This window comes from Gadus morhua, chromosome 3 (genome assembly GCF_902167405.1).
Source record: "Gadus morhua chromosome 3, gadMor3.0, whole genome shotgun sequence".
NCBI lineage: Eukaryota > Metazoa > Chordata > Actinopteri > Gadiformes > Gadidae > Gadus > Gadus morhua.
Window position 1 is genome coordinate 872,769 of NC_044050.1, and position 17,447 is coordinate 890,215.

The following is a 17,447-nucleotide window of genomic DNA, read 5'->3' on the forward strand; positions in this document are numbered from 1 at the left end:
CTCATTGTAGAAATACCAGAGACGAGAGTCCGACGTGTTATGCGCCATAACACCTAACACTTGCGTTACAGTCCTGGAGCTCTATATCTAAATAATATCATATTATACATGATATCTATATCATATAATATATATTATCACGGCCAAAAGATTAGACTGTCGTAGACTGAACCGCGCACTGCCTGCTGCCTGCTGCCGGGTGATGGTGCCTCGCGGCAACCGGCGGCAGGCACACTGTAAAAAATAAAAAGTTGAGAAAACTCAAAATTGCAAGGCAACTTACTGCAATACATTTTTTAGTTTTGAGCCCATGAAAAGATCATTTTCTTCTTTAGACAAACTTGAAAGTTAGAGTTATACCAACTAAGATTTTTATATTTTACAAAACTCAAAAAAATAAGTCAGGGGAGTTAACTTGATATTTCAAATTAAGGTTAATATTATTTAAAAAATAAAAACATTTCAAACAATGCAAAACAAGTTTTAAGTTCACTTTATTCAAATTAATAATTGGAAACTTCCATTTTACATTTCTGAATACCAGACAGCAATAGAACAAGCAACATGTAGCTAGTTCAGCAGCAGAGAATCGCTGTCTAAATGCAGCATACCAAAGTGCTGAACAAGTTTGACATTATGGTCAAACTTGTTCTGCACGAGACGGGAGCCCAGGTTAAACGGTGACGCAACTCTCATGCCTCATACACCGCACGATCCCGAGAGCTGCCTTTATTTAACACACACCCACAACACACAGCGCACCGCACAGCCAACCAACGGACATGCAAGTCTCGGTAACGGTGGCGGCAACACTACGCACAATAAACAACACACAAACAATAAAGACCCCAAACCCGTTAACCCCACTTAACCTAACAGAAAAAAATTGACAAAAGGCAATAAACCCCTTTTTCCCAACCGGCATCACGAATACCCAGACTCCCCGGGGGGGTAGGAGTCGCCACAATATTTACCATCTGCAAATTCCGTTAGGAAACCCCGTATTTTCCAAAGTGTCGAAATGCGCATGTGCACCGTAGTTGGCCCAGCCTCAGACAGAGTCTGACTTAAACCCGTGTGTCTTGCTAACAGAGATACTACAGTGAGCCCAACTCTTGACCCAAAACTCAACATTGTTGGTTGAACTAAATTGCATTGCACAGTTGACATGAATACTTAATGTTTTATATTCATTTTACTCAGAAATCATAATGAGACCAACAATTTTAAGTTTTCGTTTTTACAGTGCACCATGTCGCAGTTCATGTACTTCAGGGAGTCAAGCCAAAGTTCCTTTCCCCCAATTCCTTCTCACCCATGGCTGAGATAACCCCAACTACAGTCTCGTTGTGGAAATGCAAGAGACGTCAAAGAACCGACCTGTTATGCGCCATAACACCAATAGCAAACACTTACAAGCGCGTTACAGTGTGTGTAATCACACACACACACACACACACAGTGTGTGTAATCACACACACACACACACACACACACACACACACACACACACACACACACACACACACACACACACACACACACACACACACACACACACACACACAATCCAATCCAATCCACTTTATTTATATAGCACAGTTTAAACAAACACATAGGTTTCCAAAGTGCTGCACACAGAAAAAGAGATAAAATAAGTATAAAATAAGTAAAACACATGACCCACCCAACACTTCTACATCACATCAACACGCCATCTAGTGTCCAAAGGCCAAATAAAAAAGGTGCGTTTTTACCAAGGTTTTAAAGAGACACAGGGATGTAGCTTCTCTAATATGGAGTGGCAAATTGTTCCACAATTTTGGGGCTGCTACCGCAAAGGCACGTTCTCCTCTGCGTTTTAGCCTGGTACGGGGTGTGGCCAAAAACAGCTGGTCAGCTGACCTAAGAGAACGGCTAGGAGTGTAGGGTTTTAGCAGCTCGGAGAGGTATGGTGGGGCAAGGCCATTTAAGGCTTTAAACGCAAATAAAAGTATTTTAAAATGAATCCTAAAACGTACAGGTAGCCAGTGCAATGAAGCCAGAATAGGTGTGATGTGGTCGTACTTTCTAGTGTTAGTCAAGAGACGAGCTGCGGCATTTTGAACTAATTGGAGGCGGGCAATGGAGGCCTCACTAATCCCCATGTAAAGTGCATTACAGTAGTCCAGCCGGGTGGTCACAAACGCATGGATTACTGTTTCAAGATGCTGTCTCTGAAGCATTGGTTTAATTTTTGCCAGCTGACTTAGCTGGAAGAAGCTGGACTTCACCACAGCTTTTACCTGGGTGTCAAATTTGAGTTCAGTGTCCACCTTAACCCCCAGGTTATTTAAGATTGGCCTACGGAACTGTTCCAGGTAGCCTAGGTCAACCAGGGGGGACACACCAGAGCCACTGAAAACCATAACCTCTGTCTTTTTTTCATTAAAATTTAAAAAGTTTAGGGACATCCAAGCTTTAATGTCTTGCAGGCAGTCTAACAAAGGCTTAATACTGTATGCTTCTGCCTTTTTAAGAGGAATATAAATCTGGCTGTCATCAGCATAGCAATGAAAAGAAATACCATGCTTCCTAAGAATTGAGCCAAGTGGGAGTAAATAAAGGGAAAATAAAAGGGGGCCAAGCACCGAACCCTGCGGAACCCCATGTAATAGCGGGACAGCGGAGGACACATGCTCAGCAAGGCTAACACAGAAAGACCGCTGGGTTAAATAAGACCTGAACCATTTTAGTGCTGTGCCTCTGACACCCACCCACTGCTCCAGACGAGCAATGAGGATGTCATGGTCTACTGTGTCGAAGGCTGCAGTCAAATCTAGGAGCACAAGGACAACACTATGGCCAGAGTCAGTAGCTAAAAATATATCATTAAAAACTCTAAGCAGCGCTGATTCGGTGCTGTGTAATGTTTTAAAACCAGATTGGAAAATCTCTATAATGTTCTGTCCATTTATAAAGTCCATGAGTTGACAGTGAACAATCTTTTCCAGGACTTTTGACAGAAAAGACAGTTTGGAGATAGGTCTGAAATTAGACAAAGCAGTAGGATCAAGTCCAGTTTTTTTTAACAAGGGTTGCACAACAGCATGTTTAAATTGAGCCGGCACGACTCCCGATGATAGGCTACTGTTAATGACAGCAGTAAAAGAAGGTCCAATAGTTGGAAAAATCTCCTTAAAAAGTCGAGGAGGAACAATATCTACTGGAGAACCTGAGGGCTTCAGGTGGCCAACAATCTCCTCCACAAAGGACAAGGTTACAGGCTCAAACATCTCTAAGAACACAGAGCATGGAGCTGAGACTGAGGGATCAATAGCAGGTGGAGAAATAAGTGCTCTAGCAGATGTCACTTTGTCAGTGAAAAACCTGAGAAAGTCTTCACACACAGCAGGAGACCCCTCAATTTGCAACGCCTGTGGTGCATTCAGAGCAGAGTTAATTACCTTAAACAATACACGAGGTTTGTGAGAATTTAACAAAATGATCTCAGAAAAATACACACAATACACACACACGTGTCGATCCCAAATTCTCTGGGCGGGCAAAGCAGAGAGGGGAGGAGCTTAGATCCTTTATGACGTCATATTGGACCACATTCCAAATCAGCGCGCCTGAGCCTCTGTTTTTTCAAAGGCGAGCAGAACATCTAGTGCTCGTTTTACACCGAACCAAGTTTTAGCCACTGGGGGACTATAGGCAGGCTAAGGGAACTCATATTTATGTTAGACAACCTCATAAATTGAGTTTTTCTTGCCATGGGACCTTTAAAAGTGTAGCTTCTACAGGAGTTTAAACCATTGTCTGGGGAACACTCGATTCTGATTGGCTTCAGGGTGTCCATTAATCCCATATGGACACCTACTAATGGGTTCCAGTCAAATTTTCTGTTCACCGTTCTAAATGAATGCGTTAGCTGGCATATCAGCCAGTCTCTAAAATTAGCAACCATAGCAACGGTAAACTTAGTTGGTAAAGATATCAGCCTACACCATCTGCAACTGCATCCGCAACTCTGAGTCGGACCTTGAACTTATTAGAACTTCCACTGCACTGTCTCCTGATACGCCTGACGGCCTGGTCAGAAAAGTCTGGTACGACAGCCAACTATGTTTGGCTCGGCGTGGCAGGGATGGCAACCGGGTGCTATCCATGGCATCTTTCATCCTCCAGAGAGACGAGGATGGGGTCGAATATGTCAATCTGGCGCACAATCCACAAACTAAGAATCACAAAAACCTCACAAATGACCCTGAAAAGGAAAACCTAAGAGGGTTTATGTTTGCCAGGCCCAAGGATCTGCTGTATCTGGTGGCAAGTTTCAAGAAATATATTTCGAAATGTTCAGATGCCAAATCTTTCTACCTCCGCCCGAAGCGCGCCTCGGCCTCCGATGTGTGGTACAGCCGGGAGGCAATGGGTGTCCACTGCCTCGGGAACATGATGAAAAAGATCAGCAAAGAGGTGATCAGGCTACACTTATGGCTCATAAAGAAATTTCTTTATGAGCCATAAGTGTAGCCTAATCACCTCTTACAGTCTAATAATTGTGCATTATAGCTACTAAGTAGTCTCCCTCCAGCCCCATAATATAATAAATATCCTTATCATTCTTTCGCAGATCTACATGTGTCTGAAAGCAGCTAGTGTTTGAGAATTTGATTACATTATAAAATGAGTCAATTTATGTGCTACAGGGGTAATTGTTGCATGCAAATCAATTATTCAATAGCTTTAACTGTTATTCAGGGATCGAAGTGGATTGACCTTTGTGGATTGAAACATGAAACATGCATGGCAACTACTATTGTTTAGTTGAAAATAATAATAACAAATAGCTGAAAATTGTGTTCATTTACAGAAGCACCATAGTAAAATAAACTAAGTGTAACAACAGTTAAGGCAGCAATCTACTCAACTATAGTGAAATAAAGCACAGGCTTGTGTGGAGGAGGGGTAGAGGGAGGGGTAGAGGGAGGGGGGGGTTTGAGGGCAAGATTGCAGAATGTACGGTGGCTACCGGACGTAAGAGTTTAAGATGTTGAAGGAGGAGAGTAATATTAAGTTTGGGTAACAATGTGAAGTCTTGTGGTGGACATAATTCACCATACTCTGTAATTTACATGTTGTTGTTCTGTGCAATAGGGACACTGTCTCTTTGAGATCGTGCGACTTGTATGTTGATATGCCGGTCAGCGCGATATTTGAAACTGTTTTTATATAATCAAATTAACCACCTGCTGTTGCATTGTGACGTGAGAAATTGTCTCTTCACTTCTTTTATCGCAATTTCTACAGTCTACAGACAGAGCGACTTACCTGGGAGAGTGTCGACGGCGGGGACGTTAAAAGTCAGAAGGGGGGAGGGGGCGGATATCAATATTGCAAGAAATTGCAGGATGCTCAAGGAGGTAAGTAATATTTAAAAATAAATAACGCTTCAAAAAAGTGTACTCTATAGGCATAACGTCTCAGCTGGGAGAGTGTCGATGGCGGGGCTGTTATCTCGATCTTGTCTTTGTATTGCTGCGTCCACAAGCGTCCACAAGCACGCGCGTCCACAAGCATGCGCGTGCAGTGTGTCTGCGCGTGCTTGCGTGTGTGTATGCGTGCGTGCGGTGTGTGTATGCGGTGTGTGTGTGTGCGTGCGTGCAATGGTTGCGTGCTTTGTGTGTGCGTTTGTGTGTGTGAGCTGCGGGCTGCTTGGCACATGCGCACTGACCAAGTATGCCGGAGTAACTTGACCGACAGGCCTGCTATTATATAGTAGTAAGATATGTATATATATAGTCTGCAAAAATAAATAAATAAAGTAATTTCTTTGGTTGAGTTGTGTTCCTCAACAACATCCCAATCGTTTCCAACAACTTCCAAAGCCAACTCTCCAGAGCGGTGGTCCGCTCTTCAATAGCGTTCTTCTATTCAACAGTGGTCCGCTCTACTTTTTTTTATCTCTGTAGAACATTTGAAGATCTTTATTGAAATTTCTCTTTGGTGACTAAAGGACTGAATACATTTATGAGGGCCATTGATTTGAAGTTAATTTAACACTGATCAGATTGATCCCTGTCGTGGTTGGCCAGCACATTTGTCAGATTAACATCTGTAAAATGTTCACACCTAACCAGGCTTTTTCAGACACTTCCTGTCATCGTGGAGCAGAAAGCAAAGAGCTAGGGATGGTTCACCAACTATTGGGACCTTGGGCTGGGTTTAGACCACGTGGGCTTAGTGTAGACCACGTGGGGTGGGTGTAGACCGCACAGGCTGGGTTTAGACCATGTGGCCTTGGTGTAGACCAGGGGTACTCAAGTAGAAATGATGAGGGGCCACAATTTTTTTTTCAGTGACTCAAGGGGCCGGTCGGTATACGTGTGACTGAGGCCGATATATGCTCTGTTTTAGACGTAACGCGTAATAACGTAAGATACATAACCCCCCCTTGCGCGGTAAAATATCCCCCCTTACGTGCTTAAGTGCGTCGGCCAAAATTCCTGACTATGCGACTAAAACACTACGGCCCTACGCAGCTCGCAAAGACTGTGATTGGCCAGCTAACCACATCCTTTCAGGAGTCTCACATTTCCGGTTTTACAGCATAATAGCGCCATTTTTAAAAGACAGAAGCGAATGAAGAATTTTGAAGAAGGAGAAGAAGAAAACACAAGAACGAATTATGATAATTATAAATATAAACAAGCCAGCGATTTCCACTTCCACGCCCACAGATTAGTTTGTTGCTCCCCCTACTGTTCTGGCGGAGAATCCCCTTGCAATACGCGCAATCCTTAAGGAACCTTAAAGGAACCGTAAATCAAAACTTGTCTAAAACAAGTCCCTTCTGTAAATTACGTGCTTACGTATCTGCGTCTAAAACAACCCTAAATCGGCCTTGACTGCTGCTGAGATGGACTGTCTGCCTCGAGTTTGGGAGGGCTGGAGCGGTCTGTGGGCTGGAGTGCTATCTGTTTATCGTTGCAACCCCCAGCCTCGTATTGAGATCGCGGCGCGCGGTTTCAAAATAAGAGCGCCCAGCACGATTTTTTTATTTTTATTTTTTATTTTTTTATAATTAAAAAAACTTTTCAAAACAGCTCGAGGGCCATTAATAGACACCCCGCGGGCCACAAAAGTCCACGTGGGCTAGGTGTAGACTGTAATGGGAAAATTATATTTTTACATTCTGTTCATATAAATGCCATTTGCTGATTGACAACCTTTGGGTGGTCACGGGCAGGCGCGTCGTTAGCAATTGAAAACATCCGGGGCTTTAGCCCGGGGGGGAGCACCGTCCTGACTCCTGCGTGCTACGGTATCTTAATTAATTAAATAATTAATTAATTAATGTATCGATTAATTAATTAAGGGTGCCCCCAACACATAGGTCGCCTATGCCGAGCGCCAGGGCAAAAATAAGACATTAGAATAGCCTATATAGCCTGCGTGCACCTACCCGATGTCAAGAAGCCATCGCTGCTCCGACGGACCTTTCTCCCCCAGCCAGGCAACGGCAAGTAAGTAGTGGTCTGCTTTATGTTTCATTTTTAAGTTATTACTTATTGTCAGTGTAGGTTTAATGTTACAGATAAAAACATGCTTTATATTTAGTCAGCATTTCAGAGTTCTAATGTTTTCCCGGAATATGCATTCCTAAACTGTTCACGTCAAGTTCTCTTTAAGATCGCATGAGATGATATGTGCTATCGCGCGACCTGTAACCAGGAAGTAAACACTCGCTTGCATGAAATGATATGCGCTATCGCGCGACGTGTAACCAGGATGTAGATTTAAATAATGAAAAAATAATCTTCCCAGACTGTTTCTGTTACTTGCTTATGCTGTATGCAAGTTGTTTAAGAAGCGTATCTCCATATAAATCTGAGCTGTACATGAATCTGTTAATGAAGTCTCATTTTGACTCCTTCCTCCACTACAGCCGCCCTTCCTGGGTAACACCACCACCAATCCCTGGTCATCCATTGAAGCCATCTCTCTCACTCTGCACAGTCACACTGTTGCCGCTTCATTCTCATTGTCTCATAATCTCATTATTATGGCTGCTGTGGATGCTTTAAAAAATAAACATTTTTCTCTTAGGTAAAATCAAACCAGTGGGATGTTAGATTGAAAACCTCCAAAGCAATGTATTAAAAATTGAAAGACAGTCCTATGTGAAGTTTCTTTTTTGGGGATTTTCAAAATGAGGTACCAGAATGGATTGTCAACCCACTGTTTCTCAACCCTCTCCGATTATTACTATGAGTAGTAGTATTGCATGCATGCAGTAGGCCTACTCACATCAGCGCCACAGTAAGCCTATAGAGGCTGCAACCATTTGCTTCTCAAAAGATTGTAGTGTTTTAGAATGAACAACCACTAGAGAGACAAGACAAGACTAATTTTGATTGACAAGTTGGCTAGATTTATATATGTATTTATATTATTTTTTTATTTATAAGAATGAAAGAAAATTGTGTAATGAAAGAATAAAACAATGATTGATGCATTTTTGTTTGAATAACATCTTGCTCCCGCGGCCAGTGCCAGCGCCGGCATTGCAAGGGGAGGGATATTACGTACATTTGCAGGAGGCGGGATAAGTGCGGCCGCTGTCACTCAGGTTTGTTTTGGTTTGACGCAGACAGCATGGAGGCAGAACAGACCGCAGAAGTCAACGCGATCGTCTTCAATGTTGCTGCAACGATGCAGCATATATTCAGAAGAGCAGCCAGTACTTACGTGTATGAAAGCAGCTATATGTATATATATATGTATATATATACATATTTTAATTTTATTTTTTTACGGCAGAGATCCGGGGCTGATCCCAAAAGATCCGGGGCTATAACCCCGAATGCCCAGGTCTAACGACGCGCCTGGTCACGGGTCATAGGGTCTATCTGAGAAGAAATATCAGACCCCAAATTGTAATTGGTCAATGATCAAATCAAATAATGTTTACTCAAAGGAAAGGGTTCTGGACCCTATTCGTCGCTGTTTTTATGCTGAGGCTTTTATTTAATCGAGCCTTCTTTATTTGTTAGTACTTCCGGTCGGACCGGAAGTGGTCATTCCGGAAGTGATTCCGCTGATTACTACTTACATTAACACAAGAGAAATCGCATCTTCCACCTTCCTGGTTTTGTTAATTGTATGATCGCAATGTTTGTAAGTACTGCAGCTTGTTATGTCCTTGGCTACGCATTTGCAGCATTATTTTGGTAATTGGATCATCGATTTGTACCATTTTATATGGCGCCAGCTATGTTTTCGATATCTGTTTATTGCCTGTGGAGAGATACAGTAAAGCTCCAACTTTCGTGCACTAATGCTGCTATCCATTTGGATGGTACGCTGGTACGAACTACGAGCTTCAGCGAGAACGTGACGTATTTCCCTTGCTCCAGCCTTCCAGTTTGCCATTTGTGTTTCTGTCAAGCCACGAGGGGGAGTAGTAGCAGGCTAGTCATCATTAGCAACATAGCCTCTTTAGCAAACCAGCTTCAAAACAAAACTTTACATTGAATTGCACGCAAAGCAAGACCGTGCAATGCATATATTGGTGACCGGATTAAAGCAGCAATGAGTCAAGTGCGTAAGAGGTTTTAAAAACGACATTAAAACCACCAACGTGGTACAAATAGAAAGAAAATACATCTCATCCCCCATTAACTATGGGCACAGCCATCTTCTTTGCGAGTTGTACAGCTCTGCTCGCTCTACTTTGAAAGCGACGAGATACTACGACCAAAAGGGGGCGTGCCTCAGTGAAATGCCGCAAGAAAGCTGGGAGATTTGCGACTTTACCACTTCGTAAATCCAAATGGATAGCAGCATTAGTTATTGCGATATGTTATATTGTGTTTTTGCATTTTGAGCGCATCCCGTTTTGCAACTGATATGTTTGTGTTTCAGTTTCACTCTTCGAATTTGAGTAAACCTTCCTAAATGGCACCATGCTTCTTGGAGTTAATTATTATCAATTCGTTTAGCTGAACTGGATAATGGGATTGATGCCCAGATCCACCCAGACCAGTACAGACAGAGTTTCCTGTATTCTCATAAAGGAGAAGAATTAATAAGGGGATCTCTGCTCCCTCTTGACCGGTATACCCCAAGCACAAAGGTTAACGTTAGACAACACTAGGAACAGGTTGAGTGGCTAGACAATGCAAGGAATAAGATACAGAGCTTAGATGATGAAGGGGTAACAACAGGATGGATTTTTGCATCATGTGTGGAGCAGAGCTGATTTCAGCACTTCTGAGACCTGTGCTACTGTATAAGAAGTCCTTGCTTTTGTCAATGCATCAGACTTCAGCTTGCGGCTTTCTGGAGAGACGCAGGATGATTTCCCATGCAGGGAACTTCTCCTTGCAGAGCCCTTTGAGAGACGCATTGTTTGTATGTTATTGTACCGTTATTGCCCAAATATATGACCATAATTGTTATATGTTCGGATTACTCTTTATTCTAACCAGTTTGGTCAGTTTATGATCAACTTGGTTCCGGAATTCCCTCCACAAGACCACTGGGCTGGGTTTAGACCACATGGGCTGGGTGTGAACCGTGTGGGCTTGGTGTAGACCACGGGAATGGGTTTAGACCAGGGGTCTCAAACTCAACTTACCTGGTGGCCGCTGGAGGTAGAGTCTGGGTCAGGCTGGGCCACATCAAGTATTCCACAAAAAAAGTAGCACAACTGACTCAATGTAAGTTAATTATCGGGCTATAATTAGATCACATTGGCTATGTAATCGCTGACAACAGGGGACATTTCATAGTGGTTGGTGGAAAACCGGGACATTTTAGCGATCTTTGACTTTTGTCGGGACTCAGGATACGCTATAGGGATGGGCATGATTAATCGACGATCGACTAATTGATTGAATTTCGTAAATTACGTTCATTAAATTACGTTTCATTGATTAAACTAGTGCAGTGTCCAATTAAATATTTTACCACACGGGGGCAATATTTTAATTTGCGGCTCCTCCCCCGCAATAAACATCCCGCTTTCAACGGTGAACTCTTCACGCCTAGCAGCTATAAAAAGCTATAAAAACTATAAAAACTACAAAATGACTATTAATGCAGGCTATGTGGAAAATGCGCAGACTTTGGCTCAGCCTGGCTTCGCCCTCTTCCGCTACGTAGCTAGGATGGCTGCAGTTGAGTACGAAAAGTGTACATCGCCACACACTTCGCGATTCGACAGTTTTCAGTACACTTATTTTCGCCCGATCTGAATCGGAACGCCCTACGTACTCAAACTTTGACTTGTAAGTACGGATAGTATGGATATTGGAACAAGGCGATGTAATCATGAAGCGGACGAGGCCACGGCGAAGTCTGTTGTGGGACTATTATGATTTAAAAAATGACTTCTTGGGGAGCACTATAGGCCTACCACTCAAGGCGAGGTTAGCATCGAAGCAGAAATAAAAAACTTTCTGAGCCCCTGGATTGTGGAAAGTTGTTCCCCCGCCTTGCCAAGTTAGCACGGAGATATTTGTGCATTACCGCAACGTCGGTCCCCTCAGAGCGGGTGTTTTCGGCGGCTGGACTGACGGTCACCAGGCTGCGGTCGCGTCTGACCCCAGAGCATGTCAACATGCTCATCTTTCTGAACAAAAATCCGTAGACTGGTTGGTTAAGTTATAACTAGGGTAGTGTAGTGTTTTTAGTTATGTTTATGAGCACCGGCTTCGAGCTGCATGCTCTGTTGCTTAAAGCAGAGTAGCGCATAACTATTGAACGGATCTGGTTTAACTGAGTTGTTCATCTAATAATAAAGATCCCAATGAGGAAAACACGCTGCATTTGTATTTTCATTTCATTTTGAATATAATTAATTTTTTAAATTTTAATGTAAAATATTAACGATTAATCGACGAATTGATCGTTAATTCTCCCGAAGATCGACTAAGACAACTTAATCGAATGCCAATCCCTAATACGCAACTCAAAATTGGGACTGTCCCGGCAAAACCGGGACATCTGGTCACCCTATCACAAGTGATAAAATAAAAAAGGTTGGCAAGCGACTCTACGGCCATCCGGAGGCGCACAGAGCTTTTGGCCGTGATATTATGCATACAAATATTATATTATATATAGAGCTCTGGGAGACGCAAACGGCAACATTCACTTTCTCCTCCATGCTGCAGTTCACCCCGGACTGCACTGCACTTAAGTTTGACGGTTGAACGCTGATTGGCTGTTACGTTACACATGTGACTCAGTGGCCATGCTGTTGAACGCTGATTGGCTGTCATCACGCGAAATTCGGGTCAAAGTTCAAATATTTGAACTCCAGCGAATTTTTCGCGCGACAAATTCTCGTGAACGCTCTCGCCTGTGCACGGCGAAAGTGTGGCGCGACAAAAACAAAACTTGTCGGCCGTTTTCTCTCGCAAAAATTTCGCCCGATACGCGTCTATTAGGGGTGTGACCGGGTACACGTGTACACGTGTAACCGGTTAGTAAATCATAACCGTTCAGTGTTTCCCACAGACCAAGGACCAATGTGTGGTGCGGGGGTGGGTGGGGGGGGGGTTAGGGCGGGCGGCGCGGCACGGCGACGCGGCGGCGTCAGCGCACGGGTTTAGTTTTTACCAGAACTTTTGATTCTGTGACATTCAAGGAATGAATTGCAACAGACAACTAAAGCTGGAGGTTTTTATTTCAAGTACAAATTATCTAAAGATCTACCTGAACCAATATTTAACTTTTTTAGGAAAAATAAAATAAATAGTAACAATATGCTACTAGGTACAACAAGGCAACTAACTAAAATAATGAATGCAATGCACATATTGTCAGGGAGGGCAGGACTTGAAAGGCTCCTAGGATGTCCAGCTCCTGGAACCTCCTTTTCAGTTCTGTCTCCAGGCCAGTAATGTAGGGTTGGATGACCTACAATGAACAGATCAGCACATTTTCTCTACCAGGAACAGAAGGATCGAAATTACTTTCCCTACTCTTATTTTTTTAAAGTTAAAATCTACACTAATCTGTTTCCACCTCAGCTGTTGTTTCAGCAACATTTTGTCTGCTGTCCTCCTGGCCTATATTAATCAGTATCTCTCCTGAACAGCCCGGCCCCTGAGAAGCACTGGGTTGTTCAGCACTGTTTGATGCCTAGGAACATTCGAAATAAATGTATTATATATTTAATAAACAACTTGATTTCAGACTAAGCTAACTACCTCCTCAAGCTGCTCCGCGTCGTCTGGACGAGGCCTTTTTTGGTGCAGAAAAAACTTTTCAATACTCATCTGGATTAAAGCAACAAACATTCAGAGTCAGAATAAAATATTATTAAGAATAGAATGTAATAAATGTTTTCTATTCTTTTTGATATGGGCACCGTATAGGCCTATCTAAACTATAACCGTATTTCATCTTAATCGCAGTGTTCGCTGCGTTACCAACGACGTTGTCTATGATGACGGGTGCGGGATGTTCAATATCAATAACGTTGAGTTCATGAAGCTAATATTACCTTTACTGAGTTAACAAAAAATTTGGGCAGGTGTGTTAGACCACAGTATATCATACTAACCTTTGGTAAACTGCAAATGTCGCAGACCGTCTTCTCCGTGCCAAATATATTTTTCCATTGACCTCAAGCATTGCGCGTGGACAGGAGGAGCGGGCGAATCAGCCGTCAGTGAGTGTGCATGTAACTCCGCGTTTACATGCGGACACATCTGATCCGCATAGATGTGGAAGAACAGCTCAATCGGAATAGAAAAGTATCATATATATACGCCACAATCGGTTCGGAATAGAATTCTATGCGGAATAGAAGAGGTGCTGTAGTCCGCTATAAACACTAATTCCGATTAGTTTGGGGTTTAACTTAATAATAATAATAATAAATGAAATGTATATAGCGCTTAATATGGTACTCTAAGACGCTTTAGAGCTTAGAGCAGCTGCAGTAGTTCGCAATTGGTCCACTCCATCTGTACTTTAATGTACACCAAACTTTACCTCTGTCAAGGAAATTGGATTTATTGCCTGATTCTTTGTTATTATCACTCCGTAGTAGTTACAGTATTCCGGTAACTTATCAACCCCAGCGTGACCGGTTGCTAAGCAACGGGTGGCATCGGTGGGTTCATGTGTTAGCGTATCGTCGCTCTCGCTCCGTGTGTGTGTGTGTGTGTACGAGAATGACAGGGAGAACGAGTGCTATACGGAGATGAATGGACGGAACGATTTTTAGATTTCCAAATCGCGTTTTAAAAAAATAATTAATAATAATATTAATTAATGATAAAAAAAAAGACAGAATCGATTCTTGGCGCTCAATGTTGATTCTGTGGCGCCGCGCCACACAATGGTCGTGTGAAACACTGCCGTTAAGGAAAAATCAGTAAACGACTACCGAAAAAAATAAATAAATAATAATAATAGTTTTATCAAAAATAACATAGTGGGCTGTTCTGATGTTTATTTGGTGAAAGGGTAGACCCCTAGTGGTCAACTTTTAACGCAATGTTTTTGTACTAGCAGTCTTGCCGTAGTTCGACGATGCATGGTGAAGCAATAGTCACGTATTCTTCTCTTTTGCATTGGTTGGCCAGAAAACACGTTCGCCTGTAAGTACATGTCATACAGTTATCTTGACATGGAATTAAGTTCGTTCAGAATGTATATTTTGATCCTTTATGCTAATCGCGAGCATCTTAATGTAATTTCCAATAGACGTTAGCCCTAAGCTAACGCATGTGTTAACGTTTTAAACAGACAAAATATGAATATTGTTCTTGAACAACGTCTGTATGAAATACTGAAAGATGTATTTTGTATCTGTCCAGTTTTACAGTGCTTCCTAAGTAAAGTTTGGAAAGGAAACAAGCTGCTTCATTCTTTATGAGGGAATACTGTTAGCTATCTGCCGAGCTGATGTACCAGGCTAGACCGCGCCACACACACAAAGAAGCGGGGGCAGAACACATAGGCTACTATTTATTTAGCGATTAATAAAGCTACAAATGTTCCACTTGGAAAACATTAAGGTGCTAATAAATGCATGCGATAAATGTTGGGTAACTGAACACCGGGCATAGGCTACGTCATGTAACGTGGCCACTGAGTCACGTAACAGCCAATCAGCGTTCAACCGTCAAACTCAGTGCAGGGCAGTCCGGAGTGAAGTGCAGCTTGGAGTAGAAAGTGAATGTTGCCGTTTGCGACTCCCGGAGCTCTATATATAATATAATAGTATATAATATAATATTTGTATATATAATATCACGGTTAAAAGCTCTGTGCGCCTCCGGATGGCCGTAGCGCGGGGAGCTCTCATAGGGATTGGGCTTCTCGGGGTTTGTTTACCGGCGTTGCTATGGTTTCCGGTCTTGTGTGTTCCAACGGTTTATTAGGTAGGCCTATCTAATAAATCTCTGTCTATTCAATACTTCATTCACTGCCTCTTCCGTGGTCATTACAATATTATGAATATACTGCGTCGGGTCCTCCGACGTCTCTCCCTCTTCCACAAAAGGTAAAGACTTGCAATGGTGGTTATCTTGTTGTGGCACGACAAATTCGAAATTAGGCCTACCTAATAAACCGTTTTTTTTTTTTTTAATCATTGCTTTATTGGCCTAATCTGAGGAGAAATCTATGCCATAAACAGAAATATTATAGGCCTTTATTACACGGGTCTTCTCAATGGCGTGGAAGGCTCCGTTCACTTGCATGGGTAGTAGTCCGGTAACTTGTCATCCCAGCGTCTTTGGTTGCTAAGCAACCAAAGACGTTCGGCAGACTATTTCTCTGCTGATCAACACTACGAATGCTGGTAACGAATTATAAATTGTAAAAAGACACACCATGTGAAGTTATTTTTTCGTTTTGGCAAGTAGCCGTGTAATAAGCGGGATAATGTAGCCTATCTACTGTAATACACTCAACCCTGCTGTACTGTACCGCCATTTACTGTAATACAATCAATCCTACTGAACCACCATCTACTGTTCTGTAGTACACTCAACCCTACTGTGCCACCACCTACTGTACCACAAAATACTGTACTGTCGTACACTCAACCCTACAGTACTACCATCTACTGTAATACACTTGGCCAACTGTACTACCATCAGTGTTTGGATCGTTAATTTAAAAAAGTAATAAGTTATAGTTACTCACGACTTGTTCCAAAAAGTAACTGAGTTAGTAACTGAATTACTCTATCATAAAAGTAAATAGTTACAAATGAAAGTAACTATTTGCTTTACTGTAAAAAATAAAGTTTGAATCTGTTTGGTGTGTGCGTTTGCATGTGTGTGTCTGTGTCTGTGTGTATGTGGCGCGCGTGTCCTGGCTTGTGTGTAAAAACACTGGCTCCGATTGGCTACCATGAAACATGACTCTGCCTTAAGGCCAATCATAATCGCTTATCTCGTTGTTAATCCCCACCCGGTCTCCACACTAGCAGTTTGCGTTTGGAGCCAGGGGTGCGTTCGGATTATGCAGTTTATTCAATCAATTCATAGTAACGCACCGCGTTTAACGTACAGTAACGGTAACGGCGTTGTAACGACGGAAACAGTAATTACTTAGATGACCCCGTTACTGAAAAAATAACAGCGTTACCTAACGCCGTTCTTTTAAAACGGCGTTATTACAAACACTGACTACCCTCTACTGTAATATACTGAACCCTACTATAGTGTACTACCATCTACTGTAATATACTCAACCCTACTGCACTGTACCACCAACTACTGTACTACCATCTACTGTAATAAATTCAACCATACTGTACTGTTCCATCATCTACTGTACTGTAATACACTAAACCCTACTGTACCACAATCTACTGTAATACACTCAACCGTACTGTTTTGACCCACAGCCTACTAGCCCCTAGCCCCCCCCCCCCCCCCCCCCCCAATCCTCCCTACCGGCGATGAAGCAGACCCTCCAGAGGCCTGAGTGCAGGGCCATGCGTGTCTCTGTGCTTTGGTTGAGGGGCAGCACCACGCCCTCCTCCAGATACAGCCAGTAGTCTGTGCTGACGGCCACGCCTAGCATGCCCAGGCCGCACACCGCAAACACACTGCTCAGCAGGGTCAGTGCCTTGCGGCCGCACATGCCCATGGTGGAGCCCCCGGTCCACAGGGTTCCTGAAAACCGCCTCACTAGTCCAAAACACAGGATCTGTGGGGAACACAGAGACAGGATGGATCTCCCAATGGAAAACATGGTCAATCCACCTCTCTGGATGGCTGTTGGTTTACTTCTGGGCTACATCCAAACCCTGAGGAGAACCCTTCGCGTTCGTTACCTAAAAGAGAAGCATGACCCTTGGAGATGTTGGATGATGAGTGCTACGTGTTGGGTTGAGTCTTTCTGGATCAGTCCCCCTGTGTTGAGAAAGAGAAGGGGGAGAGAGAGGGAGACTGAGACAAGGGAAAGGTACAGTA

General features: G+C 43.0%; 1 protein-coding gene across 1 annotated transcript in view; it reads right to left on the reverse strand.

The window, feature by feature from the left end:
* LOC115541027 (voltage-dependent calcium channel gamma-5 subunit-like) overlaps positions 1-17,158 on the reverse strand; it is a 63,654-nt gene extending 46,496 nt beyond the window's left edge. The window contains exons 1-2 of the mRNA XM_030352737.1: positions 16,926-17,158; positions 800-812 (exon numbers count right to left, since the gene is read on the reverse strand). Coding sequence (XP_030208597.1) covers positions 800-812; positions 16,926-17,121 — 209 coding nt within the window. The 5' untranslated portion in view covers positions 17,122-17,158. The remainder of the gene's footprint in view (positions 1-799; positions 813-16,925) is intronic.
* Between the last annotated feature and the right edge of the window lie 289 nt (positions 17,159-17,447).